Below are 24081 nucleotides of genomic sequence, written 5' to 3'. Positions count from 1 at the left end.
TTTTATTCATCAGTTTGTGTTGTTCATTATATCCCACATATGAGTGAGATCATGTGATATTTATCTTTCTCCAACTGGCTTATTTCACTTAGCATAATGCTCTCCAGTTCCATCCATGCTGTTGCAAATGGTAAAAGTTCCTTCTTTTTTATAGCAGCATAGTATTCCATTGTGTAGATGTACCATAGTTTTCTAACCCACTCATCTGCTAATGGACACTTAGGCTGTTTCCAAATCTTAGTAATTGTAAATTGTGCTGCTATGAACATAGGGGTGCATATATCCTTTCTGATTGGTGTTTCTGGTTTCTTGGGATATACTAGTATTCCTAGAAGTGGGATTACTGGGTCAAATGGGAGTTCCATTCTTAACTTTTTGAGGAAACTTGATACTGTTCTCCACAGTGGCTGCACCAGTCTCCATTCCCACCAGCAGTGCACGAGGGTTCCTTTTTCTCCACATCCTCTCCAGTACTTGTTGTTTGTTGATTTGTTCATGATAGCCATTCTGACAGGTGTGAAATGGTACTTCATTGTCGTTTTGATTTGCATCTCTCAGATGATTAGTTACTTTGAGCAGGTTTTCATATGTCTCTTGGCCTTCTGTATATCCTCTTTCGTAAAGTGTCTATTTAGGTCCTTAATAACTTGTTATTAAGTATTACAAATGATCAATATATCCATAGGTCGAAGTATTTGATGGAAAAACTATCAGTTGTATTATATAGGTTATTTATTGCTTTTTTATTATACTTTTTTCATCTGTGTGCTTATTTGGGCAGGAGTCAGTTAATACAGAAATCAATAATTTGTTTTACTTTAGTGTACTTTAGTGTTAGGAAAATGAAAAGCCAATTCTCCAGTATTTTTGAAGATAGTTATTTTTTATTTATTTGGTTTTGTTTTTAAAGGCAAATTAATACCTGTAATCTTTGGTAGCTCTTCTAAATATATTTAAAACTTGGAAGTTCATTAAAATAGTTAATATGGTCACTGGAGAGATTATAATCAAAGTATTGACTTAATATGTTTGTAATTGCTTTGATTGAGATCTAAACAAAAATGCTACTTCAGTGTTGTTAAATTTCTCCTTCAGTTTATTTAAAGACAAGGTTATGCTGCCCTCTGCCTGTTGCTAGCCCACCAAAAATGGAAGTAGAATTTGGACTCTGAAACTTTCTATCTCATGAAGTTGCCAGTTCACTCTTTGCTTCCTTCTCCACTGAGTATTAGCTTCATGAGGGCAGAGGTTCTGTTCTACTTCCTATAGTGTTTCCAGCCCTGCAGTGGTGTCTGCCATGCAGCAGGGGCACATAAGTATTTGCTAAGTGAGGGAATAGTAGGTGATCAGGTAATTTAGTGGCTTTCTCTTTTTCCCCCACTAGGACAGTTCTTCACAGAATAATGAAATTTTGCTTGACTTCCCAATAGCTGTTGTCTTAATAGTCCGGTTTTATTTTTATGCTTAGTAACTTAAACATTCGATTCCTATTGTTTCTGATATTTAGTTGATAACTTTGATTTAAAGGCATTGTTTAGCTGATTCAGCTCTTAATCTTAGACTTTCAGGCGGATAATGATTATCTTTAAAATAGGTTACCTATGAAATAAATCACGTCCAAACTTTCTTTAATAAAGACAGCATTTCAGCCCTAACAGTGAGCTCTGCCCAATATTGAATTTTTAACTCTTTTTATTTTCTTAATTGATGCATAAAATCCTATCATGAAGTTAGAATTATTAAAAAAACAAATAAGACTTTCAGTTTAAATAATTGATTTAAGCTTATAAAACACATTGATATTCCATTTGGGGCCTGTTGACTTTGTACTAGTTAAGGGTCAGTTTTCTGTGAGTGTTCTAGAACTGTTTTAAATATTTTGTTGAATTTTCCCTTCCCCCTCAATACAAACAAAACCAAATAAAAACCAGTTTCTGTTTAAGGCAGTCTTTAGTTATACTTGGTTTAGTGTTATTCAAAGCAGCATGTACTTACTGAGCCCTGGGGTATGTGCTCAGCTATGGTGGCAAAGTGTTCTTGTTTTCAGGAGTTTATTGCATTTTTGTGTGTGTGTGTGATTTGTGTGCACGTGTACAAAATACTTAGAGGAAGAGGCCTCATGCCTTAAGTTCAGTAGCAGAGGTAGACACAAGATGCTGGGCCCAGGGGAGCATAATTCTGAGTGTTGAGATGGGGAATAAAGAGGTATCCTGTATCCCAGGCTTGGGAAAGAGTTGAAAATTGGACTTGAGATATTCTGGGCATAGGAAAATTGTATTGAATAAAGCCATACAGAGAGATGGTGTTTTGGGGAATAGAGGTTTCTTTAGAAAAGCAGAGACTTTGAGATAGAGAATACTTAGAAAGTTGAACTACATTTATACTTTGCTATGTTTATCTAAAATTGTTTTTTTAATTAACATTTTTTTCCATTTATCAAGGCAAGCCACTTTTTACCAGAGTCTATGTCAGCAGCATTGTTTCTAGTTTCATTGGACATGCCTATTTCTTTGGAATATCCAAATATTCACGAAGCTGCTGTGGCCTATTTGGAACAGCTGAATTCTGAAAACTACAGCATTTATAAACGAGCTGCAGAGGCCGTTTATTCCATTGAGTGTACCTGTAACTTCCTGTCTGATGTTGGGAAGGAGGTAAAAACTTTATTAATATCTCTTTTAAATTCCTTTGATAAAATATTTAGAAAGTGTAACCTATACTTTTCAAATTGAGGGACATATAATAGTTGAATTCTTAGACATAGGATACATTGTTAGTGAATGGGTCAGTTATCAGAATAAAGTAAGGATATGGCTTGTATAAAAGTAAGATGAAGACTTTAGATTAATGAATGGTGTATATAATGAAACCAGTAGTATGAAGAAAATGAGTAATTATTCTCAGTGTCTTCATATTAAATAGTGAGTCTCCTCTTTGAAGTGGCATAGTGTGTATGAAGAGTAACACAACATAAACAGAATTATAAGGACCATTTTAGTGCTTACTTGGAGACACATTTTTTCTTTAATATTTATAGACCCTTATTTATTCACACAAAGAGCCTGATATTGTTATTAAATAAAGTCATGAACTAGATTGTAAGGCATAGGCTGCCTTTAGGTACGATGTTGTAGCAATAATTATGTATTGTTCCTTATTCCTTTTAGAGATACTATTACGATATTCTTTAGAATGTTATCAATGAAAGGATTGAGTCTTAAGGTAGACATTGACAACAATAATTGTTTATTGTCTGAAAATATCAAATTGGGTCCTGAAGATCTTAAAAAAATTGGGACAAAAACTTTTATTTTTGCCCTTACAGTGGAGTCTGTTTTAAGGTTATATTTCTAATTTTCCTTTATTTATCCATTATCGTTTTTTACCCTCTTCTTTTTGCCATATCTTGATTCCTCTGGTTTCTTGTTTCTTCCATGATAGAAGTTTGAATTGTCTTTAAGTTGAATTATTTCTGTAGCTTTCTGCATTGTCAAGTTAACCACACATGTATTGATTGCTCTCATGTTTTCAGAACTGGTCAGGATTCTAGAAAGGGGAGGTGGATTATAAGAACATGAGCCCTGCCTTGAGCTACAGTTAGCAGGGACATAAGACTACAAACAAGTAGTCAGAGGACCAGGCCACTCAATTATAAGTTTAAGCCTGCTCAGAGATAAATAATACACAGTCTCATGTGGCAAATGTAGGGATTCTCCCACCTTTTTCTTCCTGGACTGACATTTTAGATGGTTGTTGAGAAAATGGACTTAAGTAAATGTAAGGAATCTCAGGGTCTCTGAATAATCTAATTTCTTAAAGCTGCTTAGATAGCTGTGGAGAATTTTGTTGTATATGAATTTGACATTGTTTTTTCGTTTTTTTCAGGGAGAGAAGAATCTTTTAGAATTAGTGGAGATGGCAGACCACGCCTTGCATAGCTTTTCCTATCATTATCATTTACCTCTAATAGAGGAAATCATCAACCTTTGTTCAAAGATGTAATATTTTCTTTCTTAATATGATTATATTATAGGACATTGTGTGTGTATGTGTGCATGTGCATGGTGTGTGCATGCATATGTGTGAAGTTAGGAGCAGTGAAAATGAAATTGGTCTTAAATATTGTTATTTTTTAGTTTAAATTGCTTTTACATGTGTCTGACCTTTGAACTGTATATGAACTGTATTAAGACAGTTTACTGTTTTATTCAAGAGTAAACTTTAAAATGCCATGCTACAACCTAAGTGAGTTATCCTTGGATTTTACACTTTTTTAAAAAATAATTTTTATTTTTCCATTGATTTTTAGAGAGAGTGGAGAGGAGAGACACAGAGAGAGAAACTTAGATTGGTTGCCTCAACCGAGGTACATACCCTTGACCAGAATCGAACCCAGGACCCTTCAGTCCATGGTCCAAGGTTCTATCCACTGAACAAAACCAGCTGGGGCTATACATTTCTTTTGGTATCCATTCAGTTCAGGTATTTCATTTGGCATCATGTCCTTTGGGTTTATCCATGTGACAAATGGAAGGATTTCCTTTTTCTTTTAAGGCTGAGTAATATTTTATTGTATATATACAGCTATTTTCTTTATTCATTCATTGATGGATGGACACTGGAGTTATTTCCAAAAATTGACTATTGTGAATAGTGCTGGAATGAACATAAGAGTACAGATATCTTTTCAAGATATTGATTTAATTTTCTTTATATATATATATACCTAGAGGTGGGATTGTTAGATCATATGGTAGTTCTATTTTTAATTTTTTGAGCAACCTCCATGTTTTCCATATGGTTGCACCAATTGATATAACAAGTATAGTTTTTTTAAAGACATTGTTAGTGTTTTTTATACTCTTTTTAAAAAAAATGTTTTTATTAATTTTAGAGAGAGGAACAGTGAGGGAGAGAGAGATAGAAACATCAATGAGAGGGAAACATTGATTGGCCTCTTCCTGCACACCTCCTACTGGGATCAAGCCTGCAACTTGGGCCAGGAATCGAACTGTGACCTCCTGGTTCATGAGTTGACACTCAACCATTGAGCCACACCAGCCGGGTTTTCTGTACTCTTTGAGAGAGTATTCCCTACCATGAAACAAGTGTGTACTTAGGTAAATACTAATATTGGGTTAGTTAAATATGATCCCCGTTAAAAGAATTGGAATAGGAAGAAACTCCTTCCACTATGCTTTTCAACTTCCTTTGTTTGGTAATTTCCTTGCCTTAGATGTGGATATTTTATCTTTTTGCTAGCTGGAAATCAGCACAGGCCAGTCCATTACTACAAGGGGAAAGTCAGAAAGTGTTTCTGCGTATGTTGTCTCACCCATTGCTACAAGTGAAAGTTGAAACTTACCACTGCTGTCTGGAAATTGTTAAGGTGGGTTTTCTGTTTTGTGAACTAACAGTGGATTTTCTTCTTATAACTTCAGAATTAAACTCCCCCAGTCCCCTCAGCACCCCAGACGCCCGGGGCTGGCCCGAGGCACAGGCAAGCCTCGGATGGCGGCTGCCCAGCCGCCCAGGGCCGCCCAAGGCTCAGGTAACCAGGGCCGGCTGAGGCTTGCGCTGTCAGCAGTGGCAGCAGCAGAGGTGTGATGGGGGCGTCACCTTCTCCTGATCGCTGGGTCGCCTCCCGACCCTGAGGACTCCCAGACTGTGAGAGGGGGCGGGCAGGGCTGAGGGAACCCCCACTCCAGTGCATGAATTTTCATGCACTGGGCCTCTAGTCTATATATAACAAATGTTTACATTTTGCCATTTTTATTTCCGATCCTTTTTTATTCAGAGAAATAAAAATATTACATTTATAGTGGAAGCTTCTTTCTTTTCTTTTCCTTCTTCCTTCTTCTACCAAGGTAACCTTGCTTATAAAGTTGGCGTTTACCCTTCCCAACCATTGTTTATATATATCTTTATTATATACGCATGTCTTTAAAAATACTATATATTACTGTTTTATACTATACATATGTTTTTGCTGCCTATCTTTTCATCTAATAGTAGGATTTGAGATCTACCTGGTCCATTCATCTTAACTGCTCTTTAGTTAGAATATTCTTTCTTTTCTTTATTGATAAATATTTAGTTTCAGTCTACATTTTACTGAAATAAGTTTTTCTATATTTTCAATGACATTCTGTGACTAATGGTACATATGTTTAAAAATATCTTGGCTTTACCTTACTCTTGAATGATAGCTTAGCTGGGTATATAATTACTAGAGGCCCAATGAATGAAATTCATGCAAGAGTAGGCCTTCCTTCCCCTGCCTGCTGGCACTTGCTTCCCTCTGGCATCCGGGACCCGGGTTTCCCTCCTGCCACTGGCACCTGGGACCCAGACCTCCCTCCGGCTATTGGCAGGCACTTGGGACCCAGGCTTCCCTCATAGCCCCAGCTTCGTCCAGAAGGTCGTCTGGAAGGACATCCGGTTTAGTTAGCATATTACACTTTTATTATTATAGATTATTATAGATAGATTGACTGCTGTTTTTCCTTTGCACTTTGTGATACCGCTTTGTCCTTGTTTCATTGTTGAGAAGTCTACTATTAATATAACTGATTTGCATTTTATTCCTATTTGCTTTTAAGATCTTTTTCTTGTCTCATTACAATGCGTCTTTGTATACATTTTAAAAATTTATTTACCTTGTTCAGCACTCTTCAATCTGAAAACTCATGTCTGCCCGCATTTCTGGGTAATTCTCAGTCATTATTATCTCTCTTAACTTTGCTATTCTCTCCAGATGGAGCACTCATGAGATCTATGTAGGCTTTATTCCGCCCGTTGTGTTCTTCAGGACCTGTTATCTTTTTATATCTCTTTCTGTTTTGTTTTGATGGAATTCCTCAGTGCTGTCATTCAGTATGCTATTTCTTTCTTTAGCTCTGTCTAATTTGCTTTTTAAAAATTGTGGCAAAATATACATAACATAAAATTTACCATTTAAATCATTTTTAAGTGTACAGTTAAGTGGTAGTAAGTACATTCATGTTTTTGTGCAACCATCAACATTATTCATCTCCGGAACTTTTTCCTTTTTCTAAATTGGAGCTCTGTACCCATTAAACAATAATTTCTCATTTCCCTTCCCCTCAGGTCCTAACAATCACCATTCTACTTCTATCTGAATTTGACTATTCAAGGTATCTCATATTAGTGGAATCATATATTTTATGTATGTGTCTGGTTTATTTCAGTTAACATAGTATCTTCAGGGTTCATCCATGTTATAACAGATCAGAATTGCATTCCTTTTTAAGGCTGAATATGCTGTTTGTATGTACCGCATTTTGTTTATCCATTCCTCTGTTGATAGACATTTGGATTAGTTTTATCTCTTAGCTATTGTAACCAATGTTTCTATGAGCACAGGTGTACAAATATCTATTGGAGTTCCTGCTTTAATTCTTTTGGGTATATCATTTACTATGTTATTTCTTTCTTTTATGTCTATCATTATGAACAACTTAAGAGATTTGGTTGTCTCAATAGTTTGGTTATTCAGTTGATCAAAACTGCTTGTTGGCAGAAAGTAACATAATACATATCTCATGCAGACTAAAAAACTGTTGGGCAAGAGAATCTTTTTCATCCTCTCGAGGTAAAAGAAAAGTTTCAATGAAGTGAAAAGTAAAATTGGAATTGAATTTTAAACAGAGAAAGATGCATGCTTTTGAAAAATCAGTCACTAATTTTAAAAAACGTTTTGTGTTATTTTACAGCAATGTTTAGGTGTCCATAATGTCACTAAACCTGTGTCTTCACTCTGTAGTGGAATTCATTTTCTACTTCACCCAAAAGTCCTGTATGAAATCTCTGCATTTGGCATTCAAGATCCTAAAAATGAGGTATGGTGTGTTATAAGTAAGTGCAAAAAACTGTAATTCTTTAGACACTCAGCTAAATCAAGGTAATATCCTAATAGAACTAGAGAGTATGATAAGAAACAGAAAATAAACTTGTCTTTGATGTTGGGTTCATACATGTTGTTTGTTTAAATAAAAAGAAATGTTATGGAAAATGTGAGAATCAAAATACAGGACAGATGAAACGTTTTACTTATGTTTTTTATCTAAGATGTAGAGAACCAAACAGTCCTTATAGTAAGCAGGTTATTTCACTGAGGCACATTTTTGTTCAGTGGAAGAATATATCCTAACTAGAGGCCCAGTGCATGAAATTTGTACAGGGGGGGGGGGTTGGGGAGAGGGGGTGTCCCTCAGCTAGCTTGCGCTCTCTCGCAGTCCGGGACCCCTTGGGGGATGTCTGCCTGCCGGCTTAGGCCCGACAGGCAGACATCCCTCTCACAGTCTGGGACCCCTCGCTCCTTACCACTCGGCTCACTGCTCCTTAGCACTGCCGGCTTCTGGCTGAGTGGCACTCCCCCTGTGGGAGTGCACTGACCACCAGGGGGCAGCTCCTGTGTTGAGCATCTGCCCCCTGGTGGTCAGTGCACATCATTGCGACCAGTCGTTGTCGTCGTTGTAAGGTTCGGTTAGGCTTTTATTATATAGATGGTAAAAGGAAATCATTAGGGGAAGACTGGTTGGGAGCAGAGTGTAAGATGATGTTTCAGAAATAGGAACATTTGAAGGATGAGATGTTACTTATTGTACCTTTCTAGATTTTATCATGTGTTCTGGGTGTGTCCAGCAACTCAGGGACCACCTCATTTTGCCGGATGTCTTGTCTGTGTTATTGGGCAGGTGAATGCTGCTGCAAAGGCCATCCTGCTGTACCTGCTGCAGGGACAATTGATGATGACAGCACTGACCTGGAACAGGTTTATTGAGTCTCTGTGTCCTGTCATCCCAGTGCTGCAGGTATGACATGTAGCCTCCCTTTCTGATCCGTGGATGCATGAATAGGAAGGGGTTTCTGGCAGAGGTGTTCATCTGTGCATGTGGGCGGGAGGTTCAGAGTGAGGTGCGGGCACTTAGTAGTGACGTGAGGAATAGAATCAGCCTTATGTGAAGGCTTTTCGGCCAAGCTAACAGTGCCTTTAAGGAGACTTTCCATAACTAAACTTGCTTCATGAATGGTTTCTATGCATACACTAGTATGTAACTAGAGTTTTCCTTTGGTTAATGAACTCTTGGAAACAGCATTTTTAGCAGTCCTTGTGGGCATTAAAGGAGTGAGTGAAGTCCAGGTGCCTGACCCTCTCAGAGAAGGTGGAGGTGGGCAGTGCCCTCATAGGAACTAGCTTGTAGAGCAGGAGCTGTGAGGCTCATGTGGTTCGGTTCCATGCAGGTGTGTCTGCCATACTCCACCTCTGTCCTGTGGGGACAGGTCTGAAGACCCGGGGGCCTCATCTACTAGAGTCCCAGAAAACAGGAAAGCTGGCAGGTGTCCTGAGGATTGGCATATTTTCCTGAAGTTCTTCAGTACTATTTTTAAATACAGTTGTAGGTAGGCTTCTTACTGCTTGTAGGTTATTTTGAAAAGTGACTTTGTAGCTGAATTAAGAGATATTTTTGAGTTGCCTGACAGGTCAATGTAGTTCTTATTTTTAAGTTAAAAAATTAAGCAATATGTGTAAAATCAAACAATAATTTCTTTTTTAATGAAACCTGTTAGGGATATGCTGACCCGGAAGACCCTCTGGGGAACTGTATCCTCCTCCTCAGCAAGGCGAGTTCTGAGGGAGGCGAGGGCGTCCTCCCCTGCACCACCCGGCTCAAGTCCATTCTGCGGCTCTTGCTCGTGAAGAAGCCATCGTAAGTGCATTGGAAGCTTTTGAGTGTGAAATATGAATGGGGACATTCTAAGAAAGTATAGTGCAGTCATTACATCCGTCTGGGACAGAAAGAATGCGGAAGGTAAAGGAAAGTGGTTCTTTTATTATACAGAGAGAGGGAACCAATGGGTGAAGCTATACGCAGATGCAGGTGTTTTGGGTGCTTTCCTGAAACATACCATCCATTCCCAGTGCAGTGGTTGGACCTGCATCTGGTGTAGCTGCTGCCCTCGGTGCTGTTCATAGTGCTGTGTGCAGGTAGGAGCCATGCAGATCAATAGATTGCAGAAGGTACAGAGCATCTTGTCTGCCCTCTTTAGAAACGGTTAGCCTGGAGTGATCCTTTTCTAAACATCTGTTCTGAAAATTAAGGGTTTCACAAAGATGTAGTAGACCAGTTGCCTCATGTACTAGAGTGTGCAGGTGGTTTAATCTTGCCTGGCTTGACCTCTGACATCAGTGTCAGTATTCTTTTAACTCAAAGAAAAGCAGAAGTGTGTGGTTGCTCCCTCTCTGTCAATGCAACATGCGTGTTCTCTGGTGCTCTCCTAGGTAACTGGTTAGATTTTCCCTCATTGAGAAGAGACAGAAGTGTAGTCAGAGGGATAAGCAGTGATGAGGAAAAAGAGTGGATTGAAAAGCTGGGAGGAACAAACATGTTCTTTTGACAGTGGACAATTCTGTTCTCCCCAACCTCACACCACAATAAAACAGCAGCTTATTTATAAGCAGATGATCAGACTGAAAATAAGGAAGTAGGTGGAAATAAAATATGAAGAAAATGGAAGGAGGAAAATTAAAAGGAGAGATTATAAAAATCTCAATGTAGTGTAGAGAGTAAAGTTAGGGGTGATGCAGGGCAGATGGAGTAAAAGTGTCCGTGCTCCTGGGGGTGGGGGATTGGCTTCCACATGTTCATTCATGTGCTGGTGTAGCATGATCCCTCCGCCGAAACGGTCACTGAACACAAGAAGTTTATTTCCTGTTCACCCTTGGGGGCCCAAGGTCTCCTGGTAAACAGACATTCTTAGCAGGCAGGGCACTCCAGGGACTTAAAGATCCCCTCCCAGGAGTGGGGGGCAAGGCCGGACCTCTCTTTGGGTAAGGTCCTATTACACAGAACTTAAGGCAGTTTGGATTCTGTATTTGCTTTCATTATTTGATTCATTTTACCACAACCCACCAAACCATAAATTCCATTAGGCAGGAACCCTGTACATTGGCTAATCTTTACACCATCAGCACTTCAAGGAGTACCTGGAACATAAATATGCTCTAAATCAGTGGTTCTCAACCTTCTGGCCCTTTAAATACAGTTCCTCATGTTGTGACCCAACCATAAAATTATTTTCGTTGCTACTTCATAACTGTAATGTTGCTACTGTTATGAATCGTAATGTAAATATCTGATATGCAGGATGATCTTAGGGGACCCCTGTGAAAGGGTCGTTCGACCGCCAAAGGGGTCGGGACCCACAGGTTGAGAACCGCTGCTCTAAATGTATTCATTGAAAGAAATAGTGTAGAGGAATGAATAACCGGATTCTGGTGTCCCAGGCTAAACTCCAAACGATGCTACTTTTGTAGACCAGGGGAGGAGATGCATAAATACATGCTTCACACATCCCACTCTAACTTTCTTATTGTGGTGGTGACTGCCCATAACTGACAGCACTGGACTGGAATGAAAGGAGCAGGGGAAAAGCATTACGTAGGTGTCTTGCTGTTCTTAGCTTTCAGGAGGTTACAACAAATGGAAGAGGGAGAGTTTGCCTGATTCCCACACCAACTTGGAGTAAATATTAGTCTCTAGAGATGATTTTTATGATTTTAAATTCCTGGTTAGAATTGGGAAGCCCTTACTGAGCATCACCCATGTGACTGGGAACCAAGGTTGGCTGTCGGAACCCAGCAGCACACAACACAGACAGGCCCTTCCTGAACTGGGCATGGAATTGAGAAGAAAGGTCTGATCAATTATACTTTATTTATTGTAAAAACGCTAGACCAGTATTATGATAGGGCACTTCAGGGTGTCAGGACACAGCAAGGTGACACAGCCCATGGCTGTGGTAAGGAGGCCTCCCTGAGTATGCAGGTTTTAATTGTCTTATAAGTAGTACTTGGATTATTGCTTAAAATGTGCCCAGTTCCCATGTAGTTCAACAGCCTGTCAGGTGTGATAGGTAACTGGTTGTCAAACTCTCCCAACCCCATGCCCTTTCCATGTGATGGTTTTCTGTTTTTCCATTCCACTGTTCAGTAGCATGCAGTATGTAATCTTTTCTTAAAATCTCAATGGACTCAACAGACCTTATTCCTAATCCATTCCAGATAAAACAGAATTATGAAGGGAATCAAAGTATTTCCATGTTCATATTCGAGGGGAATCTGTTTGATCCCTAATATAAGATTTTTATACATTGCTGTGATACTAGGTATTAGTTTGATACCCCCCTGGAGGTCCAATCTAACATTGATTCTGCTCATGGATCATTTTGGTGATTAAGAACGATCACTGGACTTGGAGTCAGAATTTAGATTTAATTTGACTTAGTGAAGTTGAATGTAATGTTGACTGAAGTTCACAGTCTTAGTGAGTCTGTTTCTCCATTTGTAATTACTGATTATTCTTTAATTCTGATGTTTATTAATAAAAGTAAAATTGAAAGAATGATTGTAGTTATACACTAAATATTTTAATAGAAAAAGTAAAATGTTATCAGTAATAGCACTATAAGCATGGCTAATTACTGTGTTGATATATAATAATGTGTTGTGACTGTAGACCTCTATACTTTGTATACATCTGCATGTTACAGAAGGTTTGCAGGTTGCAGAAAGTTGCCTCATATATACTGTGTTTCCACAGGGTCCGTTCACTAGCATTGAAGCTGTTAGTTTGTCATCTTACCAGGGAGGAGGGGACTGAGAGAAAGCGCCCTGCAATGGATGCCAGAGTTCTCGCCAGAGCTACTAACTTATTTATCGTGAAAAAACCTATCGAACTCAAATTGGATGACAGGAAAGAGCTGATTATTAAGGTGACTTTTGAGTTTATTACTATGTGGTTGGTTGATACGGAACAGATTAATTTCTTGAGTGTCTACCAAATGCCAGGTACTATGTCCCTTTTCATTTAGTACATACACCACAAATGCAGTGAATTTGAATAGTGTCTTAAGTACAAGATAAGGCTAATTTAGTGGAAAGAAATTTTGTGATGACTCTTAAGACCATATGTCACTGACATAAAGCTATTTAGAATTCTTGTTCTCATGTTGGAAATTGTCTACAATAGCTTAGAAGGAAAAAGTTCCTATGATAAAATTTTAAGCCTCTTCAGTGTACGAGGAAAAAATAATATAGGGGTAAAGGCAGTTTCTCTTTTCAGTGTAGATCAGCCCCCTAAGCCTGTGGTAGTACTGTAGATCCACGTGGAATAGAATTGAGGCAGGATAGTAAGAAGCTAGGAAAATTCCTTGGCAAGTGAAATGGGGAAACAGACAGCTGATTCAAATTGGCCCCGCCCAGCACCCTGACTTACCCCCCCCCCCCGCCCCCCCTACTCCCGCATCATACACACACAGTCACTCCCTCAAGCATTAAGACCTCAGGACAATGAGTTTCTGATTGGCATCAAATAATCTTAGGAACAAAGCCCTGGGTCTGTTAACCACAGAGACAGTCTTAAAATGGGAAACATGTTCAATGTTCTTTCAACTTGAGTGTTTGGGGCCATATGACAGCCATGACAAGAGGATTGGAGAACCTTCCCTGGCCACGCACCAGGTCCTGTTGGGGACTCCCTGAGTCCTAAGCACTGGTGGTCCCTCCTGTGTCCTCAGTGTGGTGGGGAGGAAGGCCAGGAGTGGCCATTCTAGAACTGTTTTGTGAGTACATAGGGCCAGCAGATAGTGGGTGGGAGAAAGGAGGAGTGTTGTCTTTGTTCTTCTCTTCTCCTTCTGAGTTTTGCGAGCTCAGACCCTGTCTTAGCATGAATGTCAGTCATGGTCTGGTATTGGGGTGACTTTGTTGGAGTGCTGGGCAGCAAGTCCCATAGGGCTGCCTTCTTTGTGGTCTCTAAGCGGGAGGAAAGGGACAGGGCCAAGGGAATTGCAGCTGTGGGCTTCTGGAGCAACAGAAGTCCTGAGTCACGAGTCTGGACTGCTCATCTCAGGGTTGCCTGCTCCTACCTGCAGGGATGTTTTCCCTGAAATTCTTTAGGCAGTTAGTGGTCAGGAATGACTTCCTAGCAGAAATATACATTAAGTGGCTCATTGACAGGATGGCTCTTTGTTTGAGGTCCTAAGTTCCTCCCTGACCTAGCACATTATTGTTACATATTGACATGTAAATATGCCATTTATTTAAGTAAGTTGACTTTTTGAGCTTTTGTTCTTATGGTATGAACTATAAAATTTTCTTGGAGAATTGGAAGTAGATAAAAAAAATTTTTTTCTTTTGGTTTGCAGTTGGAGACTGTTGAAAAGGTATATGAAATCTTTATTTCAGATGACATTGACCTTGTTCTGAGAAAATCAGCTGCAGAACAGCTCGCTGTGATCATGCAAGGTAATACCTTTGGTTGCTGTGTTGGGTTGGCAGACATAGGTTGCTGCTGGGCCTGGTCTGTTCTTTTTATAGCCCTTGAGTTAAGAATGGTTTTTACATATTTAAAGAGTTGTTAAAAAAAAAGTGTAGGACACACTATATGTGGCCAGAAAAGCTTCACTTATTACCATCTAGCTCTTTATAAAAGTGGTTTGTTGACTCTGCTCTGCATTATCTTTATTTTACCTGTAGAATGTCACTCGATGGAATTAACTTCTAAGATATTGATCTAATTCCAACAGTAAATTGCATGTTTCTTTCTCAGTCTACCTAGTATATGGTAATTTTATTTTGTCCCATCTTTCTTAGAGAAATCAATCAAACAGTACTTTGTGGGAGGGTAAAATAATAATGTCCCGTAGCTGTATTTTCTTTAAAGGCTTATTTTTTAAAAACACTTGTAAAATATACAGTTAATTTTGTAGGGTTGTTAGTCTATTCTTTGGATTAGTTTTTTTCTTTTTCCCAATATGTGACATCTGTAACTTATCTTTAATAGTTGAGAGAAATGATAACGTTGTACTTACATGAAAAGGTTTTTACTGAGTGGGAAGATGGGGCATGGTTAATATTTCTATCCTGGCATTAGTGGGAACTGGGTGAGAGGAATTTGAAAAAGCATACACAGCCTGTCTGTGGCTTTAATAGCGGTAACACAGACTCTGAAAATAAGTCCCTACAAATGTGGGGAACCTGGACAAAAACGATTAAAAAACTTTTAGAAAGTGTTCTTTTAGTATTATTAACATTTCAAAAATATAGTTTTGGTATGTACTGTGTTGGGGAGGGACAGTGGAAACTACTTTTTCAAAAAGTGGCAGCTAAAGGTAGTTGGAGTGAAAACTAATAGTCCAGTATGAATATGTATATTTGTTTCTCAGTGTATGTATTCATTGAAATTATAGGAGAACAAATTAAAAAAAATTTGCAAATTGTTAAATACTTGTAACTAATCTATAAGCAAGTAGATTTTTGGAGCCAGTAATATCTCATGTGTGTCTGTGTGTGTGTTTGTGTGTGTGTGTGTGTGTCTTAGTCTGTTCAGGCTGCTATACTAGGATACCATAGACCAGATGACTAATAAACAACAGACATTTGATTCTCACAGTAGTTCTGGAGGCTGGGAGTCCAAGGTCAAGGAGCCAGCAGATCTGTGTTGGGTCAGGGCGTGCTCCCTGGTTCATAGACAGCCTTCTCCCTCATCTGCAGAAGGGGTGAGGGAGCTCTCTGAGGTCTCTTTTCTCAGGGCACTACTCCCACTCTTGAGGGCTCCACCTTCACGACCTAATCTCCTCCCAAAGGCCCCACCTCTTAATACCATCACATTGGAGATTCAGTTTCTACATATGAATTTTTGGGGGACATAAATATTGAGTCCATAGTAGTGAACACACGTATATACTTATTAAAAAGTAGTTCATATTCTTTGGAAATAAATAGTGTATGTTATAATCCCTTTTATATTTGCTATTAACAATTTCAGGTTAGAGATCTTATTAATAGAAAAGTGATCATGTTGTAAGCCATATTTATACATTAACTTGTGAAGAATTCTAAACATTTTGAGTTAATGGACTTAGAGAAGGAAAGAATTGTCAATGAAACAATATAAAGACAATAATTTGTCATGTGCAAATATAAGGATTCATTTGTATGCATAAAATTCTAGTACTTTTCAGAGTCTGAACTAGTTAATTTAATTATTCTTTTCTAACAGGTTTATTTTTTACAGTTCAGGAGTCAGATCTGCTTGTTACTTAATAGTTTTAAAATTGTTCAGAGGTATATTAAATAAAAAACTTAAAGTTTTATCTTCTAATTTTAATACCAGGTGTCAATATTTTTAATAGTTTGCAAGTTATGTGGATATCTGTTCTGTGTTATTAAAACTACAGAAAATGTTCTTTAACTTTTAGTACTTTTTTTTGTCTACAGATATTAAAATGCATGCTGTGGTGAAAAAGTTGTGCTTAATTGACAAGATAATTGAGTATTTAAATGAATGTGTGGGTGAGGATGGTGAGGTAAGACTATTGCACAGTAGACATATTTTTACAGATTGGTATTTTTGTTAATCAGATCTTAAAGTGAATTCAGCTGAATTTGCATAAGTCCTTGGAGTTTAAGTCCTAACACCCATTACCTTGTTCGTTTGTTTATTTCTAAGAGTAGGACCTCTGTAAAGAAAAACCAGTCTTAAAATTTCTATATGATGTATAAGCCTGAGTATATACAAAGCTTATTTTCAGTGGAAAATAATTCTTAATATTTGTTTGCATTTTTGTTTCACACAATTTTGATAAAGCATACAATTTAGAATGAGATAATAATAAGACTATAATAAGATAATATAGAGTCTGTTTTAGCTCACCTTAGAATTAATGCACATAGAGTAACTGTGTGTTTCCTTCTGGCCAGCTGATAGAATGTCTGATCCAGCCCAGCCTCACGCTCCTGAGGAAGGTTCTCTGTGCGGACCCAGGCGCCCGTGTTTCCCTCGCACAGCAGGCTTCTCTGCTGACCCTGCTGTTCAGAGGTAAATGGGACACATTCTGCTAATGGTGAAATCAGTCTTAAGCTTTAAGTGATATTGTTTAACTGTAGGAAACATTTACTTTCCATTTAACTTACAGAATAGCAAACTTTTTAAATCACTAAAACCCATTGCAATAGAAAGTGTTCAGTGCTTTTGTGGAAGCTTCCTGGTAACCCTGATACTGTGTAGACTTTGGAGCTGGGAGAGGCTGACGCCTTCGATTGTTCTGTGCCTGTTGATGGAGCTGTCCTTTGGAGCTCAGACAGTACCTGTTGTCTGTAAAGAGAGAGAGCTGGGCTGCAGTCACTACTGCCTTCTTTCCAGCATCTGCTTCCTTAGCCTTGTTTGTTTATGCCTTTACATCCTGAACCTTTGGTGTGATATCTGATTATGTCGTTAAATTGGCATTAAGGGTGGCTTGTAATGGTTAAGACATACATATCAAAACAACACTAGCACAAATACAACATTTTAAAGTCAAAAGTCCAAGTTCTATGATTATATATTTATAGGAAAGGGCAGATATTGAGATCTTTCAATGAGCAACTTTAGCTAAACCTTTAGACTTGGCAAACCTTTTTAGACCCTGAATCAGTTTGCTTCTGATGAACTGAAAGTGGCCTGTGCCCAGTGAGTGGGTATGGTTCCTGCACCAGCAGTGTCTGTATCCTCTGGGAGTCACAGGCTCCTCCCACACCTACCAAGCAGACACTGTTGTCGCAGCCTCTTCAGTGGTTCTCAACCTTCTGGCCCTTTAAATACAGTTCCTCATGTTGTGACCCAACCATAAAATTATTTTCGTTGCTACTTCATATGAATCGTAATGTAAATGTCTGATATGCAGGATGGTCTTAGGCGACCCCTGTGAAAGGGTTGTTCGACTGCCAAAGGGGTCACAACCCACAGGTTGAGAACCACTGCTCTAGGTGATGCACACACACGGCACATTAGAGGGTCACTGTGTTAGTAATGTCAGCGAATCTGTCAACGCTGCCTTTCTCTGAGAATGGCATCTCTTCCCTTCCAGTTAAGATATTTTAAATTTGAAGTTCATCCTTTCTAATATTTCATAACATTATGCTTCTTTTATTTCTCAGTTTCCTTGATATTTCATGAAGATTGTACTGTGGTGACTGAAGTTGGAGCATTATTTTGTCTCCTATTATTTGATGAAGTATCAAGAATGGATATGTGGTGAGTGCTAAGACTTAGAAAGTTTTTTTACTCAAAATTATTGATCTAAGGTTTCTGATGCAATCTTATAGCAACACATAGACATTTCTAACTTATGAAGCTTATGCTATCCATGGTAGATATACCTCGGATGATTTTGGGTTTGAGTAAGCAGTATTAAAAAACCCATTGGTTTAAAAAGTCACCTGAACTTTTATTTTTGAACATTATGAACTACAAAATTTTAAATTACTGCAGTAATTTTTGTTAGTAATACATTTTTCAGTTCTCTGAATTTTGCATGTTTTTCTTTAATATTTTATTGTTTTAAAACCTTTGGAAAGATGTTTAGGATGATAATATCTGTTTACCACTGAGCTTGAGCAGGGTCAGAAGGAGAGGGTACCAGACCCATCTGCCAGTCCAGCACCTGCATGGTATGAATCATTTATCATATGGAATTCTAAAGAAAAGCAGAATTTACTCTTCATAAGCAAATCCAGGAAGTAGCAAATTTGTTAAAACTACACTAAATGATAGAACCAGTTGCACCTTGTGAGTTAAGTTTCAGTCAAGCTGTATTGTTTGACAAAGCTGTGGTCCACTCATCTGTTTCCTCTTGTGTTTTCTTTACAAACCAGGTCTGTTATTCCTCCCAGTCAACCTGCTTCGCCATCAGTCTTCAGTTTGCCGGTTTCCATTTTTAGAAGGTGACATATTTCTTTCTTTGTTGTTCTTGAAGGAGAACTGTTGTTACAGAAACGGACATCAGAATCTGTCAATCTGTCACAGTTTTCACCTAGCATTTAAACCATGTGACTTACAGTGTTTGAATGTTGCCTTGGCTGTGTGCTTGGAGAGGTCAGTGAATGTACCTCTCCAGATGTTTTTACAGAAAAGTTGGAAGAACTAGACAGTGAACACTGGCATAACTTCCAGCCTAGATTTAGCAGTTGTTAACTCATGGGCCTCTTCTCTCTTACTCTCTCTCATACATTTATTTATATGTAATTTTTTCCCTCCTAACCCATTTGAAAATAATCTTCAGACATACTTTTATTTCCCTCCTAATTATTCTAGCATGTACCTCCTTAAATCTTAAATTAAGGACATTTTCCTACATAACCACTGTATATACAACATGCACAAAGTATATAAATTATAAGTATTGTTGATAAATTTTTTCAAATATGCCATGTAACTACCATGCAAGTAAGATAAGGAACATTGCCAGCAATCTAGGAAACCCCTTTATGCTCCTTCATTACTTTCCACCACCTACACAGGTAATTCTATCTTAATTTTTGTTACTGTATGTTATTTTTGCTGGTTTTGCACTTTATAAATGGGGTATATTCTTGTGTTCAGCTTCTTTTTCTCCACGTGGAAAGATTTGCCTGTTGGTCATTTGCATTGCTCTCTAGGGTTCAGTGTAAGAATGTGCAGCAATGAACTTGTAATTCTGTTACCGATGGGCATGTGCTTTTGAGCACACATGGGTCAGAGGGTATTTATGTTTAGTAGATGCTTTCAGACAGTATTCCATGTGGCTGTAGTAGTTTCCGTTCCCAGCAGCAGTGTGAGTGCCAGCTGCTCCACACTCTCACCAGCGTTGGTATTTGCATCACCTACTCTTTTTTTCTTTGTGTAAGAATGTTCATAACAACCCTAGTCAGTTTTGCTCAGTGGGTAGGGCACTGGCCTATAGACTGAAGAGTCCCAGGTTCGATTCTGGTCAGGGCACATGCCCAGGTTGCGGGCTCGATCCACAGTAGGGGGAGTGCAGGAGGCAGCCCATCAATGATTCTCTCTCATCATTGATATTTCTATCTCCCTCTCTTTCCTCTCTGAAATCAATAAAAATATATTTAAAAAAAGACTGTTCATAACAGCTTTGCTGATAGTAGCCAAAAGCAAGAAACATTCCACATATCTAACAATAGGAAGAATTGGTAAGTGACTGTGCTACATTCATACAATTGTACACAATCTGTGGAAACTATTCTTCACACAACAACGTGAATCTCATAGACCTAATATTGAGTGAAAGAAACCACAAAAGGGCATATATTATAGATTCCATTTACTTAAAGTTCTTCAACAGGTAAAGTTGACCTATGGTGAGAGAAGTCAGAACAGTAGTTACCTCTTGGAAGAGGGTAAGGAGAGTAGTTAATTTACAAGAAAAGGAGAAAAATAAACTTTTTGAGATGATGGATATGTTCTGTATTCTGGGTGGTCGTTACACATGAATACATATATAAAAATCCATCAGGCTGTATACTTAAAATTGTGTATTTTAAAGGTAAGTAAATTATATCTTAACAAAATTTATTAATTTAAAAATACCGTTTCATAGCTTGGTAGATATATTACATGTAGTCTAATTTTCACTGTCGTATAATATTCTGTTGTTAGACTCTAGTATAGTTTGTTCCTTTTCCTGTCAGAGAGTATTTGGGTTGATCCTGTGTTTTTGCTGCGGTATACACTCCTCTAAACAGTATTGTATATGTCTCCTGATATATGTGTGCAAGAATTCCTCTTGGACACATTCTTAGTAGTGAAATGTCTTGATTGTAGACATCACCCACTCTTCATGGTCTTCGGGTTTGGCTAAATAATAAAATACACAACTACAGTAGGTCATACTTAGAGTGAGATGACATGTGTGGTGCTGGGAGCTGTCTTGGCATAGAAGCCCCATGTCCCACTAGAAAAGATGATCTCTGGTCAGTGTGCCCAGGCCTGCTCTCCAGGTCCCCACAGCATGTCACTGAGCTACAGCACTCAGGCGCTCAAAACTGTGGCTTCCCGCTGTCCCACATCTCCCAGTACCGATGCAGGGAGTCATCCTCACTCTCTGCAGAGCAGCTTAGTAAGATTGTTGACATTCTACATCTTTTTGGTTGTCTGCTTGTCAGGAGCCAGAGAGTTTGCTTAAGACCATATTTGTCCACAGGGAAAAAAAAGGGCTTTGTTATTCCTTTACTCATAGTAATGTTATTTTTAAAATCATTGCCCATCTGGTAGATGTGTAGTGGTTTCTAAAACTGGTCATGATGTAGTACCCTTTGCTTTTTATTATTTTCTTCCTTCTACCTTCCTTAGGTTTAATTTGCAGTTCATGTTCTAACTATTAAAGGATTGTCCTTTGATTGACAGCCTCCCCTCTTTTCCTTTAGTACCAGTCCTATCAAGTAGACTCCTGTTCTGGGTCCTTTCCACTTAACCCCATGAGTCTTTTACTACTTTCTTCTTTCTGGCACAAAGAGATGTCCCAGGTTCACCTTCGATTTCCCTGTCTCAGTCCTAGCATTAGCCATTTCTCTAAGGAGCCCTGGTTACTTTTGTGGAAAATTCCAATTTTTAAAAAGCATTATTTCTACTTAAATTATCAATCTGATTTCTATATAGAGAACTCTACCTTAGCCTCTTTTATTGAGATGCATGAAATGAAAAAGCACACAAAATTTCCCTGTAGAAATCTTACCTGATTGTATTTATCTAACATTAGTCATAAATACATGAATTAGGGATTTGGGATATGTTTTATTAGCAAAATTATTCTTTAACATTTGAACGTGCTAGGCATTGCTGTCCTGTTAAATACTGTTAAATTAACATTGATTGGTTTAAGAGATGTATATGGCTGTGAATCTGTTTTTAGATCTAAAAATATTTCTGGGTTCTCTTGGTGACACACAATGATTAAGTGTATTGGTGTTGCAATTATGTTCGCAAGTGAAAACATAATTCTGTCAGGCTGTGATTCTGTCACTTAGTGGTCATGGTGACTCATTTTAATATCTGTAAAATGGGTATCACATCGCCATGGCACATAACTGAATAAATGGTAGATACTGTACAGTGTTTTACATAAAGTAGGCGTTCATGTTTAGCTGAACACCTGTTATGTATGGTTCACTGTAGCCATAGGGCTTAGTTTCAAGGGGCATTAGTTATATCTGCAAACAAGGCTGATACAATATGGAATATTGTAAGTCCACAGGAAAGAGTTTAATATAGTGGTTTTGGGAGGTTAGAACAGGTAAAAGAATAATTGGAAACTGATCTCTGGATTGCTGTAGAATGGGAGGCACAGGACTCGCCCTTGTTTGTGGCTCATTCTTTTGAGAGGCATTTGAGAACTTAAAATATTTTAATTATTTGTATACATTTTTTTTAGGTATCACCTACCAGTACATGTACTTGGCCACCATGCTGTGAGTCCTTACTCCATAGTGTTGCCGTTATCTGCTGATTGTTTGGCCTTGAAGCCAGTCTCAGATATGCTTCGAATAGCTTGGAACCTCTCATGGTATCATGGGACTGAGAATCTGTTGAAGCAAATGAACTCTGAAACGAAAATCCAAGAGTAAGCTGTTACATTTAGTTGGAAAAGTATTTACATTTACCTAATTAGTTAGGTTTTATTTTTCCTTTCAATTAAGTAGGTTTTTTTTTTAAATTACTGTCATCTGCTCCTGCTTTTGCACTGAAGATTATAATTTTTACTTTATTTTAAAGATTACATTACATTGTTTATTACTTTTTAAAAACTATCACACAAGGGAAAAGAAAGAGCACCTATGCTGTTTTAGAGATTATACAGAGTTTGTTTTAGTTAATTGATGTTAATCACTAGGAAAAGTGCTCTGGATCAGAGTAAAAGGTCAGTAAGTATATGTAAGAGTGTTGTCATGACTGTGATGATGATGATAATTGCTTCTGAATATCTTACTGTTCTAATCTGTCAGTTCTTTCTTATTTGAGTGAAAATTACTTATGGTTGTGTAAGCAGGAAAATGTCAATGTAAATACTTAGGATACTAGTATAAAAGCCTAATATTGGCAGATACACACCATATTTTCTTTGGGCTGTGAGTCAACCTTTAATTAAAAGAAAACGAAAATAAAACAATTTTTTGGTAAGAGTTTATAATAAAAGTGAGCTTTTATTTAAATAGCTTTATGTCACTCTTTCTTTTTTCAATTTGTATAGATTCTTAGACACATTGAAGTTATCCTCAGAGGACACCCTTACTCTGAAGGTGACACACACAGCCAGTGGCCTGCAGGACTGTCTCCATGCTGTTGTTCAGGCTGCCGCCCATAGAGAAGTGAGGGCTGCTGTCACCAGCATGAGTTTTTACTTTCTGAATGACAGATTGTCTTTCAAGGGGGGCGCTAGCCCATGTGGGGCTGCCTTGAAGTTCTTGGCTTGGCACACCGCACTAAACAGGTCAGTGTAACCTCAAGTCTACCCGGTGCAGAGACCTGGACTGAATTGTGTTTGGGTCCATCTCTATACCTTTGAAGATAAGAGCATGTATTATGAGAGAAATGCTTTTATAGAAAGAAAAACCTCAGGATTTTTGTCACCTGCAATAAGTATCTAATAACAGCAAAAGAGAAAAAAATATATAACTGAATCACTGAATTTTAGAAGGAATTACTAATAAACTTAGAACAATTTTAAAAATATCCTTATCATGGGAAATTTTGTTATCTTATAAAAGTAAATGATTAGGCTAAGACATGAATGAACAAACAGAATGTTTATTCCTGCCCGTATTATAAATAACTCAGGACATCAGTGGATTGGTGAATAGGTTTGGTACTCCTGTAGCAGGCTGTTTTATTTTGTTTTGCCCTTTCTCCCTCCCTCCCATAAGTATATGATCTAATTTTTCTTTTTATTGTGAATATCATGAAGTTGATTGCCCAATGTGCAAGTCCATTAGTAGCTATGGGAAAGGCTCTAGCTTGTCAATATAGCATGTTTAACTGGCAGCAAATGGTTGCAACAAGACTGAGAAGCAGTGATTGGCAGCAGTTTTACATTTTAGCCCATGTGACTCTGGTACAGTGGTTCTCAACCTTGGCTGCACATTAGAATCACCTGGGAATCTTTTTAAAATCCTGATTTCTGGGCCTCATCCTCCAGAAATTCTGTTTCTTTGTTACTAATGTTGTGGCCCCACCCCATAACAAACAGAAT

At 38.2% G+C, this 24081-nt stretch overlaps 1 protein-coding gene across 4 annotated transcripts in view; it reads left to right on the top strand.

The window, feature by feature from the left end:
• Positions 1-24081, top strand: part of RTTN (rotatin) — a 108442-nt gene that overhangs the window by 23769 nt on the left and 60592 nt on the right. The window contains exons 12-26 of one of the 4 annotated variants that reach the window (XM_023755610.1): positions 2442-2654; positions 3886-3998; positions 5263-5389; positions 7111-7157; positions 7787-7862; positions 8721-8837; positions 9595-9734; positions 12627-12798; positions 14230-14329; positions 16304-16392; positions 16787-16904; positions 18002-18098; positions 18719-18787; positions 22267-22455; positions 23083-23322. In XM_023755610.1, the coding sequence (XP_023611378.1) occupies positions 2442-2654; positions 3886-3998; positions 5263-5389; positions 7111-7157; positions 7787-7862; positions 8721-8837; positions 9595-9734; positions 12627-12798; positions 14230-14329; positions 16304-16392; positions 16787-16904; positions 18002-18098; positions 18719-18787; positions 22267-22455; positions 23083-23322 (1907 nt within the window). Of the gene's footprint in view, positions 1-2441; positions 2655-3885; positions 3999-5262; positions 5390-7110; positions 7158-7736; positions 7863-8638; positions 8838-9594; positions 9735-12626; positions 12799-14229; positions 14330-16303; positions 16393-16786; positions 16905-18001; positions 18099-18718; positions 18788-22266; positions 22456-23082; positions 23323-24081 lie in introns of those variants that run through there. The other 3 variants (XM_006090776.3, XM_023755613.1, XM_023755611.1) reach the window with 3 other exon arrangements.

Source organism: Myotis lucifugus, unplaced genomic scaffold (assembly GCF_000147115.1).
Source record: "Myotis lucifugus unplaced genomic scaffold, Myoluc2.0 scaffold_82, whole genome shotgun sequence".
NCBI lineage: Eukaryota > Metazoa > Chordata > Mammalia > Chiroptera > Vespertilionidae > Myotis > Myotis lucifugus.
The sequence above is the reverse complement of the archived record's forward strand: the minus strand, read 5'-3'. Positions and strand labels throughout refer to the sequence as shown.